Source organism: Oncorhynchus nerka, linkage group LG9b, assembly GCF_034236695.1.
Source record: "Oncorhynchus nerka isolate Pitt River linkage group LG9b, Oner_Uvic_2.0, whole genome shotgun sequence".
Taxonomy (NCBI): Eukaryota; Metazoa; Chordata; class Actinopteri; order Salmoniformes; family Salmonidae; genus Oncorhynchus; species Oncorhynchus nerka.
Window position 1 is genome coordinate 46,027,308 of NC_088424.1, and position 24,841 is coordinate 46,052,148.

Sequence of the window (24,841 nt, forward strand, 5' to 3'; positions counted from 1 at the left end):
CTTCGTTTTGTCCCCCCTCCAATTTTTAAAATGTATTTTGAATATGTTTATTTTTTGTCACCAACCATTGTGAAAACAATTAAACTACTTGGGCTGGCCGACCAAGAAGTCAATCAGGAGCTGGCCCTGGATCCAGAGTTAGCTATCTCCTGGGGAACATGCATTCAACACCTGATCTGCAGACTTTTACTTCTCACATAAATGCACAATTCAATCACACATTCAATCAGGATATATATTATTTAGCCAGACCTATAGGACTCCTGGACACTGCGACAGTAAAGTTAGCAGTAGGCTGACTCGGTGGTTTCGTAACAATATTTACAGATTCATTGGGTAACATAGGTGATAATCCGTTTTATTTATACAAATTTAAGTAACGGTGTATATATCATTAAATTTAAATTCCTTGATGCACTGCGAATGTATTTAATTTCAAATATAATAATAATATGTTAATTTAGTAGACACTTTTATCGTATGTTTCTGATCCATTTAGCTAGTGAACAGAGTTACAAAAAGAGTAAAGTCATTTTTTTAAACTCTATAAGCCAAAGTTAAAAACAGCAAGTTATGTGGCCCATCCAGGAATCAAATTCAAAACCTTGATGTTACAACAACCATGCACCAGCCAACTCTCTTACTAACTAAGCCTTGAAAATACATTTACCCAGAAAAAAGACTTACATAAACATGACTTTATAGTTTGGTAGATTTTTCAGAGTCGTAATCATCCACTTTGCAGCCTTTGTCTTTCTTCATGGCGATAGTCACATTTCTACAGGAAAAAGGAGATATCAATGACACCAAGCTTCAAAAGACAACAAAAAGTTATACATCCTTAAACAACTTCTTTGTAACTTATTTAGATTCTCCATCTGCCTCATATATGAACGAATGCCCTCTTATAGTTCCACAACATTCCTACAAATGCAAAAAACGATCAGCCAAGTCTTATGTATGTGCATCTTTCCTCACATATCCTCTGGTACCACCTACCTCTTCCCCTCGGCCTCATCTGTAGAGTCAGGTAGTTCTGTCCTCCTGGTCTCAGGAAGCAGAAAGACCAGAGCCCCACCAACCAATGACAGGCTGCTGAACACGATCGTGGGGATAGACCAATGGTATGTGGCCAATATGTTGAGCATTGGTGACAGTATTCCAGCAATTCTGATCGCTATTGAGGCCAAGCCTGTGGCCGTTTGTCTGAATGAATGAAGGAACAAAGGATGTGAAACATTAAGGGATATTAAACAATGTAAAATAAGATATATTCATGGGCCTTATATGTACATGTATATATAAGATAAATATATTTATACACAAAAATACACACACACATATACATGTGTATGCATTCGGAAAGTATTCAGACACCTTCACTTTTTCCACATGTTGTTACGTTACAGCTTTCTTCTAGAATTTATTAAACAGTTTTTCCCCTCATCAATCTACACACAATACCCCATTATGAAAAAGGGAAAATAAGGTTTTTACAAAAAAGAAATAAATAGAAAATATCACATTTACATAAGTATTCAGACCCTTTACTCAGTACTTTGGCAGAGATTACAGCCTTGAGTCTTCTTGGCTATTATAGTAAAAGCTAGTATTTGGGGAGAGTCTCCCATTCTTCTCCGCAAATCCTCTCAAGCTCTGTCATGTAGGACGGGGAAAGTTGCTGCACACCTAGTTTCAGGTCTCTCCAGAGATATTTGATAGGGTTCAAGTCCGGGCTCTGGCTGGTTCACTCAAGGACATTCAGAGACTTGTAACGAAGCCACTCCTGCGTTGTCTTGGCTGTGTGCTTAGGGTCATTGTCCTGGTGGAAAGTGAACCGTTGCCCCAGTATGAGGTCCTGAGCACTCTGGAGCAGGTTTTCATCAAGGATCTCTCTGTACTTTGCTCTGTTCATCTTTCCCTCGATCCTTACTAGTCTCCCAGTACCTGCAGCTGAAAAACATCCCCACAGCCAGATGATGAAGCGGTGCCTGGTTTCCTCCAGATATCATGTTTGGCATTCAGGCCAAAGAGGTCAATCTTGGTTTCAACAGATCATTGAATCTTGTTTCCCATGGTCTGAGACTCCTTTATGTTTCTTTTGGCAAACTCCAAGTGGGCTGTCATGTGCCTTTTACTGAGGAGTGTCTTCCATCTGGCCACAATACCATCAACACCTGATTGGTAGACTGCTGCAGAGATGGTTATCCTTCTGGAAGGTTCTCCCATCTCCACAGAGGTACTCTGGAGCTCTGTCAGAGTGACCAACGGGTTATTGGTCACCTCCCTGACCAAGGCCCTTCTCCTCCTATTGCTCAGTTTAGCCAGGATGCCAGCTCTAGGAAGAGTGTTGGTGGTTCCAATCTTCTTCCATTTAAGAATGATGGAATCCACTGTGTTCATATAGACAGGTTTGTGCCTTTCCAAATCATGTCCAATCAATTGAATTTACCCCAGGTGGACTCCAATCCAGATGTAGAAACATCTCAAGGCATCAATGGAGACAGGATGCACCTAAGTTCAATTTTGAGTCTCAAAGCAAAGGGTCTGAATACTTATGCAAGTACGGTATATATATATAAAAAAAATGCTTAGTCATTATTGAGTATTGTGTATAGATTGATGATTGAGTAAAAAAAAATCAAGTTTAGAGTAAGGCTGACCCCTCACAAAAAAAGTGAATGGGTCTGTATACATGTATATAGAAATATATATATCTTACCTAACAGAGGTGGGAAACAGCTCCTGAAGATAGACGTTGCAAATGGATCCAGCATTGTTCATGAAAAACCTCCCCGCAGCAGCAAGAGCAGTAATAGCAACGGCGTTGTCTAAAATATAATTAACATACTGCACATCAACATGTTTTCTCATCTCTGTATGATCAGTCCACTGCCTCGTTAGATTTTAAATCTACAGTTTGGACACATTTTATATCTAAAGTTTGGACACACCTACTCATTCCAGAATTTTTCTTTATTTTTACTATTTTCTACTTAGTAGAATATTGTAATAGTGAATACATAAAAATTATTAAATAACACATATGGAATCATGTAGTAAAAAGTGTTATACTAATGAAAATATATTTTATATTTGAGAATCTTTAAAGTAGCCACCCTTTACCCTGATGACAGCTTTGCACACTCTTGGCATTCTCTCAACTAGCTTCATGAGGTAGTAGTAGTGTCCTGTAGTGTCACATGGAGTGTGCAAATCTGTCATCAAGGTAAAAGGTGGCTACTGTGTAGAATCTAAAATCTAAAATGTATTTTGATTTGTTTAACAATTGTTTTGGTTACTACTTGATTCCATATGTGTTATTTCACAGTTTTGATATCTTCACTATTATTCTACAATGTAGTGTCATGAGTCTCTCCTTGATGAGGATTAAAAGTGGCAGATCAACTTGGCACATAGCTGACAGATAGCCAGACTCCGGTTTAATGACTTAACAGCAGGTCATAAATAGTTAACAGAAACGTTGTCTTTCTTGCCCTGCAGTATTGGAATATAAATTCCTATGAATGAACTTTGGAACAATATTCATGAGGTAAGAATATTAAGAATGGTCTATGGGGATCTAAAGAATAATCCTGTCATATGGATTATTATTTTGTGATGTCATTAAGTATGGTATGACAAATTAACTGTAACTCGGAAAGTGTATGCGTCCTTTGTATCAAGTTTACATCTAAATGTGGTATAGAATACATGATTAAATATGAGAATACTTTTGTGAAGATAGCAATGTGATTTTAGCCTTCTAAATTAGATCATTGTTTTTCATATAAACTTGTGCCCAGTCAGTAGCCACGCCCAAGTGAGCTCAGAGTTCGTGTCAGCATGATCAAATGCCCCCTTTGGTCAGAGTGCTTAAAAGGACTCTGTAAGAAATAACATATAGACCTAAAATATGTGAGGCCGTGGTCCACACCTTGAAATGGTTAGAAACGTTGTACTGAGACCATACAGCATGGAGTGGTAGCTACATGGCTGAAAATGGTTTTGAACTCTACAGACCAGCCTGACGTACAGCGTGAGCTGAATGTTACAAAATGATTTAAACTCTACAGACCAGAAACATGGGACGGTAGTCCAGACGTTTTAAATGGTGAAACTCACTCTCAATCTCTACAGAAGAAGATAACCTCATCTAGGAGACCAGAAACATTCACAGTCTGCAGCTGTGCATGTGAAAAGTGTCCTAAAGACACGAGGTGGGAAGGAAGAATCTCTCTTGACACAACCGTTGTTACTTCTGAAGAATTTACCGAACAAACACTCCAAGACCAGAGAAACTCTTCAACTAAGAAGGACATTGTGATCTCTGGTGTACAACCAGAGCCTTACATCGAGCCACTACCCATAGATGGATAGTTTGGTTTCAATAGAGATGACAGAGAAAGACAGCTACGTGTAAATATATATTACATTTCTAATCCGAATGAGCGGTGGTTAGGGTGCTAAGTATTATGGTTACTGTGAGCGTAGGTTCCAAATGTCTGTATGATAAGTTGACTCTCCTTGTCTCTCCCTCCCTCCCTCTCTTTCTTTCCCCACCCCCTTTCCATTGTGTAACAAGCCGTCATATCGTGTCAGTCCACTAGGGACTTTTATCTCATGTGTTTGTATTCTGTGTTATTATTTAGTTAAATAAATAATTAAGCCAATTTGTGTATTGATGTTTCATCAATAAGGGCTAGGGTTCTTGCGACGTTCAGAATGAGACTGATGAGGTAATAATGATTAATAATTGACTGTTCAGAATGAGACTGACGAGGTAATAATAATTAATAATTGACTGTTCAGAATGAGACTGATGAGGTAATAATGATTAATAAGTGACTGTTATTGATGTCAGAGATATCTGTATATCTTAAGAGTTTAAGTCGAGAGATAACTCGTTAAACTTTTCCCGTGGTGCCCCAATTTCCTAATGAGTTAACCTGATGGGTAAGGTGTTCCGCTAGCGGAACCCAACGACAACATTCCGCTGAAAAGGCAGCGCGCGAAATTCAATTTTTTTTTTTTTAAATATGTAACTTTCACACATTAACAAGTCCAATACAGCAAATGAAAGATAAACATCTCGTTAACCTCGGGCGACGATCAATCCCATATCCGGGAGCGTAATCATAGCCTCAAGTGCATTACCATAACGCAACGTTTCCTATTCATGAAAATCGCAAATGAAATGAAATAAATATATTCAAACACAAGCTTAGCCTTTTGTTAACAACACTGTCATCTCAGATTTTCAAAATATGCTTTTCAACCAAAGCTACACAAGCATTTGTGTAAGAGTATTGATAGCCTAGCATAGCATTAAGCCTAGCATTCAGCAGGCAACATTTTCACAAAAACAAGAAAAGCATTCAAATAAAATCATTTACCTTTGAAGAACTTCGGATGATTTCAATGACGAGACTCTCAGTTAAATAGCAAATGTTCATTTTTTTCCCAAAATATTATTTGTGTTGGCGAAATAGCTCCATTTTGTTCATCACGTTTGGCTAAGAAAAAAGACCGGAAAATTCAGTCACTACAACGCCGAACTTTTCTCCAAATTAGCTCCATAATATCGACAGAAACATGGCAAACGTTATTTAGAATCAATCCTCAAGGTGTTTTTCACATATCTATTCGATAATATATCAGTCGTGACAGTTGGTTTCTCATCAGAAGCAAACGGAAAAATAATGCAGCTGGAGATTACGCAATAATTGCAACGGAGGACACCCCTGGTAGATGAAATCTCTTATGGTCAATCTTCCAATGATATGCCTACAAATACGTCACAATGCTGTCGACACGTTGGGGAAGCGACAGAAAGCCTAAGCTCATTCGTGGCCCATTCACAGCCATATAAGGAGTCATTGGCATGAGGCGGTTTCAAAAAAATGCGGCACTTCCTGATTGGATTTTTATCTGGGTTTCGCCTGTAACATCAGTTCTGTGGCACTCACAGACAATATCTTTGCAGTTTTGGAAACGTCAGAGTGTTTTCTTTCCAAAGCTGTCAATTATATGCATAGTCGAGCATCTTTTTGTGACAAAATATCTTGTTTAAAACGGGAACGTTTTTCATCCAAAAATTAAAATAGCACCCCCTATATCCAAGAAGTAAATTTACCCATGGTGTCCGATTTCCAAAATGATTTACAGCGAAAGCATAACATATGATTATGTTAGCTCATAGCCAAGTAAAAAAACACACAGCTGTTTTTCCAGCCAAAGATACCAGTCACAAAAAGCAGAAATATAGATGAAATTAATCACTAACCTTTGATGATCTTTATCAGATGATACTCATAGGACATCATGTTACACAATACATGTATGTTTTGTTCGATAATGTGCAAAAAATCTGGCCGGTGTGTTTACGGACATATTCAACCAATCCCTATACCAGTCTGCTGTTCCCACATGCTTCAAGAGGGCCACCATTGTTCCTGTTCCCAAGAAAGCTAAGGTAACTGAGCTAAACGACTACCGCCCCATAGCACTCACTTCCGTCATCATGAAGTGCTATGAGAGACTAGTCAAGGACCATATCACCTCCACCCTACCTGACACCCTAGACCCACTCCAATTTGCTTACCGCCCAAATAGGTCCACAGACGATGCAATCTCAACCACACTGCACACTGCCCTAACCCATCTGGACAAGAGGAATACCTATGTGAGAATGCTGTTCATCGACTACAGCTCGGCATTTAACACCATAGTGCCCGTCATCAAGCTCGAGACCCTGGGTCTCGACCCTGTGCAACTGGGTACTGGACTTCCTGACGGGCCGCCCCCAGGTGGTGAGGGTAGGCAACAACATCTCCACCCCGCTGATCCTCAACACTGGGGCCCCACAAGGGTGCGTTCTGAGCCCTCTCCTGTACTCCCTGTTCACCCACGACTGCATGGCCATGCACGCCTCCAACTCAATCATCAAGTTTGCGGACGACACAACAGTGGTAGGCTTGATTACCAACAACGACGAGACGGCCTACAGGGAGGAGGTGAGGGCCCTCGGAGTGTGGTGTCAGGAAAATAACCTCACACTCAAGGTCAACAAAACTAAGGAGATGATTGTGGACTTCAGGAAACAGCAGAGGGAACACCCCCCTATCCACATCGAGGGAACAGTAGTGGAGAGGGTAGCAAGTTTTAAGTTCCTCGGCGTACACATCACAGACAAACTGATTTGGTCCACTCACACAGACAGCATTGTGAAGAAGGCGCAGCAGCGCCACTTCAACCTCAGGAGGCTGAAGAAATTCGGCTTGTCACCAAAAGCACTCACAAACTTCTACAGATGCACAATCGAGAGCATCCTGGCGGGCTGTATCCCCGCCTGGTACGGCAATTGCTCCGCCCACAACCGTAAGGCTCTCCAGAGGGTAGTGAGGTCTGCACAACGCATCACCGGGGGCAAACTACCTGCCCTCCAGGACACCTACACCACCCGATGTTACAGGAAGGCCATAAAGATCATCAAGGACAACAACCACCCGAGCCACTGCCTGTTCACCCCGCTATCATCCAGAAGGCGAGGTCAGTACAGGTGCATCAAAGCTGGGACCGAGAGACTGAAAAACAGCTTCTATCTCAAGGCCATCAGACTGTTAAACAGCCACCACTAACATTGAGTGGCTGCTGCCAACACACTGACACTGACTCAACTCCAGCCACTTTAATAATGGGAATTGATGGGAAATGATGTAAAATATATCACTAGCCACTTTAAACAATGCTACCTTATATAATGTTACATACCCTACATTATTCATCTCATGTGCATACATATATACTGTACTCTATATCATCTACTGCATCCTTGTGTAATACGTGTATCACTAGCCACTTTAACTATGCCACTTTGTTTACATACTCATCATATGTATATACTGTACTCGATACCATCTGCTGTATCTTGCCTATGCTGCTCTGTACCATCACTCATTCATATATCTTTATGTACATATTCTTTATCCCCTTACACTGTGTATAAGACAGTAGTTTTGGAATTGTTAGTTAGATTACTTGTTGGTTATTACTGCATTGTCGGAACTAGAAGCACAAAACATTTCGCTACACTCGCATTAACATCTGCTAACGATGTGTATGTGACAAATAAAATTTGTTTTGATTTGATTTGATTTGCAGTAATGTTTGGATTCCAAAACATCCGGTGATTTTCCCAGAAATACTCGTAATAAACATTGATAAAATATTTAAGTGTTATTCACATAATTAAATATAGACTTATCCTCTATGCAACCGCTGTGTCAGATTTCAAAAAAACTTTACGGAAAAAGCATAATCTGAGAACGGCGCTCAGTACCCAAAAACAGCCAAAGTCAACTCCGCCATCTTGGAGTCATCATTAGTTAGAAAGAACACTATAAACATTAACTTCCCTTTGATGATCTTCATCAGAATGCACTCCCAGGAATCCCAGTTCCACAATAAATCTTTGATTTGTTCGATAAAGTTCATAACTTATGTCCAATTGGTAAACATTTGGTAAACAAATCTAAACGCGCGTTCAGGTCCAGCCAAACGTCGGACGAAAAGTTCAAAAAGTTCAAACTAAGTATAGAATCAATCTTTAGGATGTTGTTATCATACATTTTCAATAATGTTCCATCTGGAGAATTCCTATGTCTGTAGAAAAGCAATGGAACGAGAGCTAACTCTCTCGTGACCGCGCTTCACCTGCCTGTGGCACTCTGCCAGACACCTGGCTCAATCCCCTCTCATTCACCCCAACCTCACAGTAGAAGCCTCAAACAAAGTTCTAAAGACTTTTGACATCTAGTGGCAGCCGTAGGAAGTGCAATATGACCCCATTTACACTGTAAATTGGAATAGCAAAGAATTGAAAAACTACAAACCTCAGATTTCCCAATTCCTGGTTGGATTTATCAAAAGGTTTTCGCCTGCCATATGAGTTATGTTATACTCACAGACATCATTCAAACAGTTTGATAAACTTCAGAGTGTTTTCTATCCAATACTACTAATAATATGCATATATTAACATCTGGAACAGAGTAGCAGGTAGTTTACTCTGGGCACCTTATTCTTCCAAGCTATTCAATACTGCCCCCCTGTCACCAAGAAGTTAAAAATACAAAGAAAAATACTTCTCTTTTCCCTCAAGCACTGACTTTTCTGATAAATACTATGATGAGGGAATTGCAACTCGCTCGGGATAAGAGAATCTACTAAATTACAAAAACATATAAATCTATTCCAGTTGAAACTTTACCTTGTGGAACAGCCAGGATTAGGAAGCATGTGAATCCGCCAGTCAGAAGGGTAGACATTAAGGATATCTTCCTCCCCAAATATTCCAGTATAAAGATGCAGAGTATATGACCTGGTATCTCTGTGAGTCCGAACATGAGCTGTGTCAAGAAGATGTCCAGGCCAAAGTTTCCAACGTTAAAGGACAGAGAGTAGTAGGAGAGGTTTAACGAGAACCTGGGATTTCAGAGAGACACACAAAAACAGACATCACATTTGTTTGTCATGATGAGATTTATTATGGGCTGAAAGTTGACCAATATGAGATATTAAGTTATTGACAGTTATTAAAGAACTTACCATGCAAGAGTAATAGTTAAGAAGTATTTCCTAAGTACAGGAGATCTGATGAGAATGAGTATGCCTCCCTTCTGAACAACTTTCTTCTCAGCTATCTGGAATAGAGTTATCTTTTACAGAAATGAATAATTATAGACACTTGAATCTCTGCTTCCAAAGATTCAAGTGTCACATTTTACCATAGAGATCCTATTAAATTACTAGAGGGCCTATGTCATAAACCTTCAAAGTTCCAGAATGGGTTGAAAACAGCAGTCATAGATAAGGTTAAGAGGTCAATCAAACTCGAGCAAAACAATGGAATTGTCATCCCGAGTTACTCATTGACCACCAGCAAAATGTGCCTACATTTAGGCTATTGTTTATATGTACATTTCACACTATGTTGAGATAAATATCTGAGTATAATTCTTGTACGCATGTCAACCCCAACACGTTCATGTCATCATTCCTAAACAACTGCATTACAGTTTAAAACAACTTGGACTACCACCACTGATTTCTGAATGCTAGCTATGCTAACCAGCTCATGCGAACGGGAGTTAGCATTTAGTGGTCACTTCTTCTAAACCTGCATTGTCTGAATGGAATGTTGGCATATTGGCAGCTAAATTGAAAAATGTATGTTTTATTTCCTCTAAAACTGTCTGGCTAGCTAGCTAACTAACACATGCATATAAATTCTTCAAATTCAGGATTTTACACTATCTTTTCACAGCACTGGCAAACAATGGCTGGCCAGCTCCCTGGCCTTTAAACAAATTCCTAAATCATGCACTTTACCTTCTCTAGAATTGTATCTGGAACTGTGCGTTTGTTGATGGCTGCTACCCTGAGTATCAACTTCTTAGCTTCCTCTGTTTTCCCCTGATCCAATAACCACCTGGCTGATTCAGGAATAAACCTGGAAACACAGAACAGGCAGACAATTTTACAATTATAATTAATACTGATAATCATTCATATTCAGTTTGGGTGCTGTAATGCTCGTAAGAATTGTGTCAATTTGTGGTGCTTCCGATTGGCTTTGTAATGCCCCTAAGGTCTTCATCAGTTTTAATAGTTTTAATATTGGTCCAAGACGACACGTGGACACACCATATGTACACTGTGACCACTGCTATTGGTACAGCCATGACAAACTGAGCAAGTCTCCAGTCTCGGATGAAGAAGATCATGCCAGCAAGGATGCACTGGCCAACTCCACCGAACGTCTGACTCAAACAAGACCCATAAGAACGTTTTGTCACTCCGACCCATTCAGTTGCTGTGTGGAAGGAACATGTAGTAATGGTAAACAACTTAATATAACCGGCTGACTGACAAATCATTGACTGAGTTCTGTTATCTCATGTTCTGTTTTATATTTTATTATAGAGCATAGTCTATTTGAAATGGACATCACTTTACCTAATACAATGCAGTTGATTCGAAATCCACCATATGCGATCCCTACTAAAAACTGGGATGCCATATACAAATAAAAGTTTGGAGACAAGCCTGTCGTTACAGTAAAAATGAGCATAATAACCATGGGTATCTGAGTTGCTCGTTGGCGACCAAATCTGGAAGAGAAAAGGTGAGAAAACTGTGTTGGTTAAAATGGTTAGAAACCTCCTTTTGAAGGTTTGATGAATGTTCCTCTTGATTTACTTGTTTATGTTTTGTGGTGGGTTTTTTTTACAAAGAGAAAGAAAGAAACCAAGAAGTATAGGACATGTTATTCACAACTTCAAGTGTGCTTACGATTCAGCAAAAGGTCCAAACAAGAGTGAACCAAGAAGAATGCCAGCCATGAACACAGTTTGTGCAAGTCCGACAACGTTAGCTTTGCCACAGACAAGATCAAACTGCAACAAAATAAAATCAGATAACATACAAGCTCATTAATGACATGACAATATATGTTTAGTAAAACACACTCATCTATTCCTACTTACATCAGTGACTATGGTGGCTTCATACACTATATTGTTGTACTCCCATCCATTCTGGCAGTCAGTGGTCTGATTGAGTCCATGCTCCCTGATGATGTCAATGTCCCAGTCTACAGGGGTAAACATCAGGCACCTACTGAAGGTTCCATCCTCCTGCCGGGGCACGGTCAGATTCAGCTGTTCCTCACTGCTCAGATTGGAACCAGCTCTAAGTATCCAGTCAGTGTTACAGTGGCGCTCAGGGTCTGACTGGATGAAAATCAAACTGGCCAGGTGGAAAGGCAGGACAAGATTCGGGAAGCATAGTCCCAATAGTATGAGCTTCTGGAATAATCCAAAGTCTCCAATGGACCTCAGGATCTCGCCAAAATCAACCATGTTCAAGAAGCAAAGCAATTATCTGTTTGAGGAGCTTCAGAAAGAAGGTGCTTTGTCAGAGAAGCCTTTATGCAAGGTAAATTAATGTTTAACTCTACTGTCCCACAGTCAGCAAGCATGATTCAGCACGTGTAGAAACAGGATTTTTAAGAAGAACAGTTAGAAGGAATATAACCATTCTGCACTGTCCGTTCCCTAGTTATACAACTTTTTTTTTCATATCTAAATGTCGTGCCCCAAAATAATTTAGTTTCACTATAAATCCGCTTGGGAGTTTCAAAACGACGCAAGCAAATCAACATTATACAATTTACCACAGGAGGTTGGTGGGACCTTAATTTGGGAGGACAGGCTCGTGGTAATGACTGGAGTGGAATCAGTGGAATGGTATCAAATACATCAAACATGTGGTTTGCAAGTGTTTGATGCCATTCCATTTGCTCCAGTATGGCCATTATTATGAGCTGTTCTCCCTTCAGCAGCCTTCTGTGAATTTAACTTACTTCAAATTTACAAGAGTGAGATAATCCTTCATATGCTAAGGAAAATCCTTTTTATAGTCCAAATCTGTGACTTAGATACCGGTGTCGTATCCTATTAGCTATCAGCATTTTACTTTTAAGACCTAACTTTTATCAAAAAACGTTCAACTCCAACCAATTCCAGTAAAACATTTTTTTCCCCCCTAGGGATTTATAGCCTGGTAAAACCAACCTGATAGCTGCGTGAACACCAATCAATCTGGTTCCACCGGGATAAGGATCCAAGATGGCGTAGCAGTCAGACGTCGTGTCGTGTCCCTTGTATATATATCGTTTTTTTTTTTTTTTTACATATTTTTCTTCGCATATCTTTTAAAACATTTTGCTAAACCTCAACTTCTAAATACTCTCCTGCAACCCGCCTCACCGGCACCGGCGCCGACAGAGATGGCCGCCTCGCTTCGCATTCCTAGGAAACTATGCAGTTTTTTGTTTTTTTTACGTGTTATTTCTTACATTGGTACCCCAGGTCTTCTTAGGTTTCATTGCATACAGTCGAGAAGAACTACTGAACATAAGAGCAGCGTCAACTCACCATCAGTACGACCAAGAATATGACTTTCGCGAAGCGGACCCTGTGTTCTGCCTATCACCCAGGACAACGGAATGGATCCCAGCCGGCGACCCCAAAAAACGACTTCGAAAAAGGGGAAAACGAAGCGGTCTTCTGGTCAGACTCCGGAGACGGGCACATCGTGCACCACTCCCTAGCATTCTCCTCGCCAATGTCCAGTCTCTTGACAACAAGGTTGATGAAATCCGAGCAAGGGTAGCATTCCAGAGGGACATCAGAGACTGTAACGTTCTTTGCTTCATGGAAACATGGCTCACTGGAGAGACACTATCAGAGACGGTGCAGCCAGCTGGTTTCTCCACGCATCGCGCCGACAGAAACAAACATCTTTCTGGTAAGAAGAGGGGCGGGGGCGTATGCTTTATGGTTAACGGGACGTGGTGTGGCCAAAACAACATAAAGGAACTCAAGTCCTTCTGATTTAGAATTCCTCACAATCAAATGTAGACCGCATTATCTACCAAGGGAATTCTCTTCGATTATAATCACAGCCGTATATATTCCCCCCCAAGCAGACACATCGATGGCTCTGAACGAACTTTATTTGACTCTTTGCAAACTGGAATCCATATATCCGGAGGCTGCATCCATTGTAGCTGGGGATTTTAACAAGGCTAATCTGAAAACAAGACTCCCTAAATTTTATCAGCATATCGATTGCGCAACCAGGGCAGGAAAAACCTTGGATCATTGCTATTCCAACTTCCGCAACGCATATAAGGCCCTGCCCTACCCTCCTTTCGGAAAAGCTTACCACGACTCCATTTTGTTGATCCCTGCCTACAGACAGAAACTAAAACAAGAGGCTCCCGCGCTGAGGTCTGTTCAACGCTGGTCCGACCAATCTGATTCCACACTCCAAGACTGCTTCCATCACGTGGACTGGGATATGTTCCGTATTGCGTCAGACGACAACATTGACGAATACACTGATTCGGTGTGCGAGTTCATTAGAACGTGCGTTGAAGATGACGTTCCCATAGCAACGATTAAAACATTCCCAAACCAGAAACCGTGGATTGATGGCAGCATTCGCGTGAACTGAAAGCGTGAACCACTGCTTTTAACCTGTTAAGCCCACCCGACACGCAGGCGTCCCATCTAGCCATCTGGAAATGCAAATGCGCTACGCTAAATGCTAATAGCACTCATTAACCTGTTACTCCTCCCCTACTTTTTCGAACATTCTGTTAAAAATCGCGCAACATTTCAACGCCCTGCTACTCATGCCATGAATATAGTATATGCATATGATTAGTATGTGTGGATAGAAAACACTCAGACGTTTATAAAACTGGTTAAATCACGGCTGTGACTATAACAGAACGTGCGTTTCATCGAAAAGCGCAGGAAAACCTGATCACTGAAAATGGAAATAAATATCCTTGGTAATATCCGAGGTTGCAGTGCCTACAGCTTCCACACGATGTCTAGAGTCTTGTCATTTGATTCGGCTTTGATTCTTGGTCAAACCGACAGAAGGGAACCGATTCCCTCCGGTCTCCGACCGGATGTTTTGGTCGAGCTCTCTCCAAGACATTTTTTCGAAACGGACATGTATAGAATTTATATCGCCTCCTGATGAATTTTATCGCTTATTAACGTGTACTAATACCTAAAGTTGCATTACAAAAGTATTTCGAAGTGTTTTGTGAAAGTTTATCGTCGACTTTTGAATTTAAAAAAATGACGTTACGTTATGAAACTCTATTTTTTTTCGTTTATCACACAGTCTACATAGAACGATATCTAGGCTATATATGGACCGATTTAATCGAAAAAAAGACCCAATAGTGATTATGGGACATCTAGGAGTGCCAACAAAGAAGATGGTCAAAGGTAATGAATGTTTTATATTTTATTGTGCGCTTTGTGTAGCGCCGAATATGCTAATTATTTTGTTTACGTCCCCTGCGGGTCTTTTGGGGTGTTACATGCTATCAGATAATAGCTTCTCATGCTTTCGCCGAAAAGCATTTTAAAAATCTGACTTGTTGCATGGATTCACAACGAGTGTAGCTTTAATTCAATACCCTGCATGTGTATTTTAATGAACGTTTGAGTTTTAAGCTCATAGTCCAACCCATCCCGGATCCGGTATCGTGACTACGGCTCAAGCTCATTAGCATAACGCACAATGCGAAAAAATATTCCTAAAAATATTTAACCTCCACACATTAACAAGTAAAATAGCTCAAATGAAAGATAAACAAGTTGTTTATCTACCCAGCAAGTCAGATTTCTAAAATGTTTTACGGCAAAAACATAGCACATATTTATATTAGATCACCACCGAAACAAAAGGCAAGCGGCGGCCATTTTGTCCCAGAAAAATAAAATTTAAAAGTAGGATTAAAAAATAAATAATTCACTAACCTTTTGAAAATCTTCATCAGATGACAGTAATATTACATGTTACACAGTACATTTAATTTTTTTTCAATAATATGTTATATAATATCCATAAATCTCGGTTGACGACATTTAAAAAAAAATGCTACTCAAATGTCAGGAGACATGATGATAGCTCCGACAGATAACGTCAGATAACAAGCAATAAACATGACTAAATATACATGTTCTACATATATTTACAAAGATACACTTCTTCTTAATGCAACCGCTGTATTACATTTATTTTTAACGTTACAGACATCGTTCACTTGGCTATACTAGGAGTCGGCGCTCAGATATTAGCAGTACGTTTGGAGTCAACAGAAACCCAAAATAACCACATAAATATTCCCTTACCTTTGATGTTCTTCCATCAGAAGACGTAGAAGGAGTCATACTTACCCAAGAAATCGTTTGGTTTCACGTTGCGTGTCCCTGTATTAGCATATGCTAACTGCTTCAGCTGAAATGCATCAAAAATGACTTCTGGTCCAGCACTCTTGCGCACCAAAACTTCCAATTTACATATTATATGTCGATTAAACTGGTCAAACGATGTGCAAAATCGAGCTTTATGCTGTTGTTAGCATGTAGAACAAAGGACAGCGCTAACAGACAAACCGGCTTCAAATGCTGCATGTTGGAAAAAGACGTACTCCAAATCGGCCGCGCGCAATAGAGTGCCCGGTTTTGAGAGGGACAGGCGCAATTTCGCGCGCCAAAGGTGCAGGGCTCGTGCGATTCTCACAGTGAACGCGCCATTTGAAAGCAGACATCGCGCTGGACAGATAGAGACTATTCCTGGATCCGTAGCTGCCTGGGAAGGGTGTTGGCGATGACGTCAAAGTAGACCCAACTTTTCTATTCTTCACAGAGTGTTTGGGAGAATGGCTCTCCTGAGAGTTCTGCTTTACATACAGACATAATTTAAACGGTTTTAGAAACTTTAGAGTGTTTTCTATTCAATAATAATTTTTATATGCATATATTAGCAATTTTGGGAAAAAATATTTTCAGTTTACTATGGGTACGCACTTTCTCCAACAGGGGCAGTATAGAGCGAGAGTTCTAAGAGGTTAACTAATACTATTAGCATTTAGCGTAGTGCATTTGCATTTCCAGAGCTCTAGATGGGACGCCTGCGTGCCAGGTAGGAGCAAGAGGTTAAAACTCAAACGTTCATTAAAACACACATGCAGGGTACTGAATTAAAGCTACACTCGTTGTGAATCCAGCCAACAAGTCAGATTTTTAAAATGCTTTTCGGCGAAAGCATGAAAAGCTATTATCTGATAGCATGCAACACCCCGAAATACCTGAAGGGGACGTAAACCAAATAATTAGCATAGCCGGCGCAACACAAAACGCAGAAATAAAATATAAAACATTCATTACCTTTGACGAGCATCTTTGTTGGCACTCCTAGATGTCCCATAAACATCACTATTGGGTCTTTTTTTCGATTAAATCGGTCCATATATACCCTAAATATCGATCTATGAAAAGTGTGTGATCCAGGAAAAAACACCGTTTAAAAACGCAACGTCATTTTTTTCAATTAAAAAAGTCGACGATAAACTTTCACAAAACACTTCAAAATACTGTTTTAATCCAACTTTAGGTATTAGTAAACGTTAATAATCTATCAAATTGATCACGGGGCGATGTGTATTCAATAGCTCCACGTCTTCAAATCATGGTCGGAAATCTCTCTTCCAAAACATCCTGTCGGAGACCGGAAGGAATGGGCTCTCTCTTACTCGTTTGACCAAGAAACAAAGCCCAGGCAATTGACAAGACTGGCGACATCGTGTGGAAGCTGTAGGACTTGCAATCTCAGCCCCATGTAATTTGCTTTCCCATAGACAATACATGCAAGTGGCGCATTGATATTTTTTCCAGTTTTCGGTGATCAGTTTTTCTTGCACTTTTCGATGAAACACACGTTCTGTTATAGTCACAGCCGTGATTCAACCAGTTTTAGAAACGTCAGAGTGTTTTCTATCCACACATACTAATCATATGCATATACTATATTCCTGGCATGAGTAGCAGGACGCTGAAATGTTGCGCCATTTTTAACAGAATGTTCGAAAAAGTAAGGGGTAGGCTTAAGTGGTTTTAATCAGGGCAAGGTGACTGGAAACATGACCGAATACAAACAGTGTAACTATTCCCTCCGCAAGGCAATCAAACAAGCTAAGCGTCAGTATAGAGACAAAGTAGAATCTCAATTCAACGGCTCAGACACAAGAGGTATGTGGCAGGGTCTACAGTCAATCACAGATTACAAAAAGAAAACCAGCACTGTCACGGACCAGGATGACTTGCTCCCAGGCAGACTAAATCACTTTTTTGCCCGCTTTGAGGACAATATAGTGCCACTGACACTGCCCGCAACTAAAACATGCGGACTCTCCTTCACTGCAGCCGACGTGAGGAAAACATTTAAACGTGTCAACCCTCGCAAGGCTGCAGGCCCAGACGGCATCCCCAGCCGCGCCCTCAGAGCATGCGCAGACCAGCTGGCTGGTGTGTTTACGGACATATTCAATCAATCCCTATCCAAGTCTGTTGTTCCCACATGCTTCAAGAGGGCCACCATTGTTCCTGTTCCCAAGAAAGCTAAGGTAACTGAGCTAAACGACTACCGCCCCGTAGCACTCACTTCCGTCATCATGAAGTGCTTTGAGAGACTAGTCAAGGACCATATCACCTCCACCCTACCTGACACCCTAGACCCACTCCAATTTGCTTACCGCCCAAATAGGTCCACAGACGATGCAATCTCAACCACACTGCACACTGCCCTAACCCATCTGGACAAGAGGAATACCTATGTGAGAATGCTGTTCATCGACTACAGCTCGGCATTTAACACCACAGTGCCCTCCAAGCTAGTCATCAAGCTCGAGACCCTGGGTCTCGACCCCGCCCTGTGCAACTGGGTACTGGACTTCCTGACGGGCCGCCCCCAGGTGGTGAGGGTAGGCAACAACATCTCCACCCCGCTGATCCTCAACACTGGGGCCCCACAAGGGTGCGTTCTGAGCCCTCTCCTGTACTCCCTGTTCACCCACGACTGCGTGGCCACGCACGCCTCCAACTCAATCATCAAGTTTGCGGACGACACAACAGTGGTAGGCTTGATTACCAACAACGACGAGACGGCCTACAGGGAGGAGGTGAGGGCCCTCGGAGTGTGGTGTCAGGAAAATAACCTCACACTCAACGTCAACAAAACTAAGGAGATGATTGTGGACTTCAGGAAACAGCAGAGGGAACACCCCCCTATCCACATCGATGGAACCGTAGTGGAGAGGGTAGTAAGTTTTAAGTTCCTCGGCGTACACATCACAGACAAACTGAATTGGTCCACCCACACAGACAGCATCGTGAAGAAGGTGCAGCAGCGCCTCTTCAACCTCAGGAGGCTGATGAAATTCGGCTTGTCACCAAAAGCACTCACAAACTCCTACAGATGCACAATCGAGAGCATCCTGTCGGGCTGTATCACCGCCTGGTACGGCAACTGCTCCGCCCACAACCGTAAGGCTCTCCAGAGGGTAGTGAGGTCTGCACAACGCATCACCGGGGGCAAACTACCTGCCCTCCAGGACACCTACACCACCCAATGTCACAGGAAGGCCATAAAGATCATCAAGGACAGCAACCACCCGAGCCACTGCCTGTTCACCCCGCTATCATCCAGAAGGCGAGGTCAGTACAGGTGCATCAAAGCTGGGACCGAGAGACTGAAAAACAGCTTCTATATCTAGGCCATCAGACTGTTAAACAGCCACCACTAACATTGAGTGTCTGCTGCCAACACACTGACTCAACTCCAGCCACTTTAATAATGGGAATTGATGGGAAATTATGTAAAATATATCACTAGCCACTTTAAACAATGCTACCTAATATAATGTTCCCTACATTATTCATCTCATATGTATACGTATATACTGTACTCTATATCATCTACTGCATCCTTATGTAATACATGTATCACTAGCCACTAACGATGCCACTTTGTTTACATACTCATCTCATATGTATATACTGCACTCAATACCATCTACTGTATCTTGCCTATGCCGCTCTGTACCATCACTCATTCATATATCTTTATGTACATGTTCTTTATCCCCTTACACTTGTGTCTATAAGGTAGTAGTTTTGGAATTGTTAGCTAGATTACTTGTTGGTTATTACTGCATTGTCGGAACTAGAAGCACAAGCATTTCGCTACACTCGCACTAACATCTGCTAACCATGTGTATGTGACAAATCAAATTGGATTTGATTTGATTTTGATTTGTAGCGCGGATCTGCTTTTTTTTCTAAAGTATTTTTATTTACTGAAGCTAGCCAGCTAACTACCAGCTATCAGTCAGCAAACCATTGCTAGCGGTCTTCAGCTAACCGGTCATCAGCTAACCTTTAGCTCGGAAAGCTCTCGCAAGTGCGAACAACGCGACTCTAACCAGAGCATAATGGACCTATTATTTTTTATCCCCAGATTCCCAACGCAAACGGAACATTTTCAGCTGGATCTTCACAACTAGCTAACTAGCTAACCGCAACCCGGGATGATTACTCCTGGCTAGCGTTTCCATCCACTTAGCTTGAAGCTAGCCCGGCCAGAGCTCCTGTGCTACCACCGAAGCATACTCCTGGGCTACAATATCCGGACCCACGACCGGTCTATCGATGTCCCCGCATGAAGAGGCATCAACAGACTCACCCCATCGCGACGTCCCCCAAAAGCTAACTTTCTAGCCCTTGCTATCTCCTTGCTTGCTAATTCGGCTTGCTAACTGCTAGCTTGTTTAGCCCCGGTCCGCTAACTGCTACCTTGTTTAGCCCCGGCCTACTAACTGTTAGCTTGTTAGCACAGGCCTGCTAACCGTCTGAATCACCGCGTCCCAACCACTCACTGGACCCATATTTACTTTCAATCTCTTTTCGATTTTTAATTCGATTATACCTTCCAGTAACCTGCCTCACCCAATGTGATAATTTTTAGAACACATTCAAGAACCTCCAGAAGCTAACCAGCTAACTAGCTACAAGCTATTTAGTCACTGTTAGCCACTGCTAGCGGCTTTTACCTTCTGCACAGCCAGCCAGTTTTTTTAACCTGGATAATACTCGCCAGTCTAGCTTCCCTGCCCCATCCACCGCTGCCCCCTGGACACTGATCACTTGGCTACATAGCTGATGCATGCTGGACTGTCCATTAATCACGGTACTCCATTCTGCTTGTTTATGTTTTTATCTGTCGGCCCCAGCCGCACTCAGGCTCTGTGTGTAGTTAATCCGACCCTCCCTGCCTAGTCAACGCCTTTTTACCTGCTGTTGTTGTGCTAGCTGGTTAGCTGTTGTTGTCTCACCTACTGTTTTAGCTACTGTTTTAGCTAGCTCTCCCAATTCAACACCTGTGATTACTGTCTGCCTCGCTGTATGTCTCTCTCAAATGTCAATATGCCTTGTATACTGTTGTTCAGGTTAGTTATCATTGTTTTAGTTTACAATGGAGCCCCTAGTTCCACTCTTCATACCACTGATACCTCCTTTGTCCCACCTCCCACACATGCGGTGACCTCACCCATTACAACCAGCATGTCCAGAGATACAACCTCTCTCATCATCACACATTTAACATTTAACATTTAAGTCATTTAGCAGACGCTCTTATCCAGAGCGACTTACAAATTGGTGCATTCACCTTATGACATCCAGTGGAACAGTAGTGCATCTAAATCTTTTAAAGGGGGGGGGGGTGAGAGGGATTACTTCATCCTATCCTAGGTATTCCTTAAAGAGGTGGGGTTTCAGGTGTCTCCGGAAGGTGGTGATTGACTCCGCTGTCCTGGCGTCGTGAGGGAGTTTGTTCCACCATTGGGGGCCAGAGCAGCGAACAGTTTTGACTGGGCTGAGCGGGAACTGTACTTCCTCAGTGGTAGGGAGGCGAGCAGGCCAGAGGTGGATGAACGCAGTGCCCTTGTTTGGGTGTAGGGCCTGATCAGAGCCTGGTGCCTGGGCTTACATCCGCTGTACCCGCACCCCACCATACCCCTGTCTGCACATTATGCCCTGAATATATTCTACCATGCCCAGAAGTCTGCTCCTTTTATTCTCTGTCCCCAACGCTCTAGGCGACCAGTTTTGATAGCCTTTAGCCGCACCCTCATACTACTCCTCCTCTGTTCCGCGGGTGATGTGGAGGTAAACCCAGGCCCTGCATGTCCCCAGGCACCCTCATTTGTTGACTTCTGTGATCGAAAAAGCCTTGGTTTCATGCATGTCAACATCAGAAGCCTCCTCCCTAAGTTTGTTTTACTCACTGCTTTAGCACACTCTGCTAACCCTGATGTCCTTGTCGTGTCTGAATCCTGGCTCAGGAAGGCCACCAAAAATTCTGAGATTTCCATACCCAACTATAACATTTTCCATCAAGATAGAACTGCCAAAGGGGGAGGAGTTGCAGTCTACTGCAGAGATAGGCTGCAAAGTAATGTCATACTTTCCAGGTCCATACCCAAACAGTTCGAACTACTAATTTGGAAAATTACTCTCTCCAGAAATAAGTCTCTCACTGTTGCCGCCTGCTACCGACCCCCTTCAGCTCCCAGCTGTGCCCTGGACACCATTTGTGAATTGATCACCCCCCATCTAGCTTCAGAGTTTGTTCTGTTAGGTGACCTAAACTGGGAAATGCTTAACACCCCGGCAGTCCTACAATCTAAGCTAGATGCCCTCAATCTCACACAAATCATCAAGGAACCCACCAGGTACAACCCTAAATCTGTAAACAAGGGCACCCTCATAGACGTCATCCTGACCAACTGGCCCTCCAAATACACCTCCGCTGTCTTCAACCAGGATCTCAGTGATCACTGCCTCATTGCCTGTATCCGCTACAGAGCCGCAGTCAAATGACCACCCCTCATCACTGTCAAACGCTCCCTAAAACACTTCTGTGAGCAGGCCTTTCTAATCGACCTGGCCCGGGTATCCTGGAAGGACATTGACCTCATCCCGTCAGTTGAGGATGCCTGGTCATTCTTTAAAAGTAACTTCCTCACCATTTTAGATAAGCATGCTCCGTTCAAAAAATGCAGAACTAAGAACAGATATAGCCCTTGGTTCACTCCAGACCTGACTGCCCTCGACCAGCACAAAAACATCCTGTGGCGGACTGCAATAGTATCGAATAGTCCCCACGATATGCAACTGTTCAGGGAAGTCAGGAACCAATACACGCAGTCAGTCAGGAAAGCTAAGGCCAGCTTCTTCAGGCAGAAATTTGCATCCTGTAGCTCCAACTCCAAAAAGTTCTGGGACACTGTGAAGTCCATGGAGAACAAGAGCACCTCCTCCCAGCTGCCCACTGCACTGAGTCTAGGTAACACGGTCACCACCGATAAATCCATGATTATCGAAAACTTCAACAAGCATTTCTCAACGGCTGGCCATGCCTTCCGCCTGGCTACTCCAACCTCGGCCAACAGCTCCCCCCCGCAACTACTCGCCCAAGCCTCTCCAGGTTCTCCTTTACCCAAATCCAGATAGCAGATGTTCTGAAAGAGCTGCAAAACCTGGACCCGTACAAATCAGCTGGGCTTGACAATCTGGACCCTCTATTTCTGAAACTATCCGCCGCCATTGTCGCAACCCCTATTACCAGCCTGTTCAACCTCTCTTTCATATCGTCTGAGATCCCCAAGGATTGGAAAGCTGCCGCAGTCATCCCCCTCTTCAAAGGGGGAGACACCCTGGACCCAAACTGTTACAGACCTATATCCATCCTGCCCTGCCTATCTAAGGTCTTCGAAAGCCAAGTCAACAAGCAGGTCACTGACCATCTCGAATCCCACCGTACCTTCTCCGCTGTGCAATCTGGTTTCCGAGCCGGTCACGGGTGCACCTCAGCCACGCTCAAGGTACTAAACGATATCATAACCGCCATCGATAAAAGACAGTACTGTGCAGCCGTCTTCATCGACCTTGCCAAGGCTTTCGACTCTGTCAATCACCATATTCTTATCGGCAGACTCAGTAGCCTCGGTTTTTCTGATGACTGCCTTGCCTGGTTCATCAACTACTTTGAGTCAAATCGGAGGGCATGCTGTCCGGTCCTCTGGCAGTCTCTATGGGGGTGCCACAGGGTTCAATTCTCGGGCCGACTCTTTTCTCTGTATATATCAATGATGTTGCTCTTGCTGCGGGCGATTCCCTGATCCACCTCTACGCAGACGACACCATTCTATATACTTCCGGCCCGTCCTGGACACTGTGCTATCTAACCTCCAAACGAGCTTCAATGCCATACAACACTCCTTCCGTGGCCTCCAACTGCTCTTAAACGCTAGTAAAACCAAATGCATGCTTTTCAACCGTTCGCTGCCTGCACCCGCACGCCTGACTAGCATCACTACCCTGGATGGTTCCGACCTTGAATATGTGGACATCTATAAGTACCTAGGTGTCTGGCTAGACTGTAAACTCTCCTTCCAGACTCATATCAAACATTTCCAATCGAAAATCAAATCTAGAGTCAGCTTTCTATACTGCAACAAAGCCTCCTTCACTCACGCCGCCAAACTTACCCTAGTAAAACTGACTATCCTACCGATCCTCGACTTCGGCGATGTCATCTACAAAATTGCTTCCAACACTCTACTCAGCAAACTGGATGCAGTTTATCACAGTGCCATTTGTTTTGTCACTAAAGCACCTTATACCACCCACCACTGCGACCTGTATGCTCTAGTCGGCTGGCCCTCGCTACATATTCGTCGCCAGACCCACTGGCTCCAGGTCATCTACAAGTCCATGCTAGGTAAAGCTCCGCCTTATCTCAGTTCACTGGTCACGATGGCAACACCCACCCGTAGCACGCGCTCCAGCAGGTGTATCTCACTGATCATCCCTAAAGCCAACACCTCATTTGGCCGCCTTCCGTTCCAGTTCTCTGCTGCCTGTGACTGGAACGAATTGCAAAAATCGCTGAAGTTGGAGACTTTTATCTCCCTCACCAACTTCAAACATCTGCTATCTGAGCAGCTAACCAATCGCTGCAGCTGTACATAGTCTATCGGTAAATAGCCCAACCCCTTTTTTTTACCTACCTCATCCCCATACTGTTTTTATTTATGTACTTTTGCACACCAATATGTCTACCTGTACATGACCATCTGATCATTTATCACGCCAGTGTTAATCTGCAAAATTGTAATTATTCGCCTACCTCCTCATGCCTTTTGCACACAATGTATATAGACTCCCTTTTTTTCTACTGTGTTATTGACTTGTTAATTGTTTACTCCATGTGTAACCCTGTGTTGTCTGTTCACACTGCTATGCTTTATCTTGGCCAGGTCGCAGTTGCAAATGAGAAC

At 42.6% G+C, this 24,841-nt stretch overlaps 1 protein-coding gene across 2 annotated transcripts; it reads right to left on the bottom strand.

Annotated features, from left to right (window-relative positions):
- Positions 1–406: 406 nt before the first annotated feature.
- Positions 407–13,542, bottom strand: LOC115122391 (solute carrier family 22 member 13-like). Of its 2 annotated transcripts, XM_065013776.1 has the most exons (10): positions 11,550–13,539; positions 11,356–11,459; positions 11,020–11,174; positions 10,708–10,876; positions 10,393–10,513; positions 9,610–9,704; positions 9,272–9,486; positions 2,723–2,831; positions 1,000–1,206; positions 407–778 (listed from the first exon to the last, which is right to left on the bottom strand). In XM_065013776.1, exons 1-10 carry the CDS (start codon positions 11,922–11,924, stop codon positions 700–702), a joined length of 1,629 nt encoding a protein of 542 aa, XP_064869848.1. In that variant the 5' UTR covers positions 11,925–13,539; the 3' UTR covers positions 407–699. The 2 variants fall into 2 exon arrangements, with proteins under 2 accessions (XP_064869848.1, XP_064869849.1); XM_065013777.1 differs by lacking the exons at positions 407–778; positions 1,000–1,206 and adding an exon at positions 5,397–5,516 and having other exon boundaries at positions 2,746–2,831; positions 11,550–13,542.
- Between the last annotated feature and the right edge of the window lie 11,299 nt (positions 13,543–24,841).

Bases quoted from the DNA above. Each gene is read 5' to 3' on its own strand.
- LOC115122391 (XM_065013776.1), bottom strand. From the start codon at position 11,924: ATGGTTGATTTTGGCGAGATCCTGAGGTCCATTGGAGACTTTGGATTA. The intron at 11,175-11,355 runs GTAAGCACACTT...TTTCTCTTCCAG, and splicing joins TTTGGACCTTTTGCTGAATC to ATTTGGTCGCCAACGAGCAA. The intron at 10,877-11,019 runs GTAAAGTGATGT...CCTTCCACACAG, and splicing joins AATCAACTGCATTGTATTAG to CAACTGAATGGGTCGGAGTG.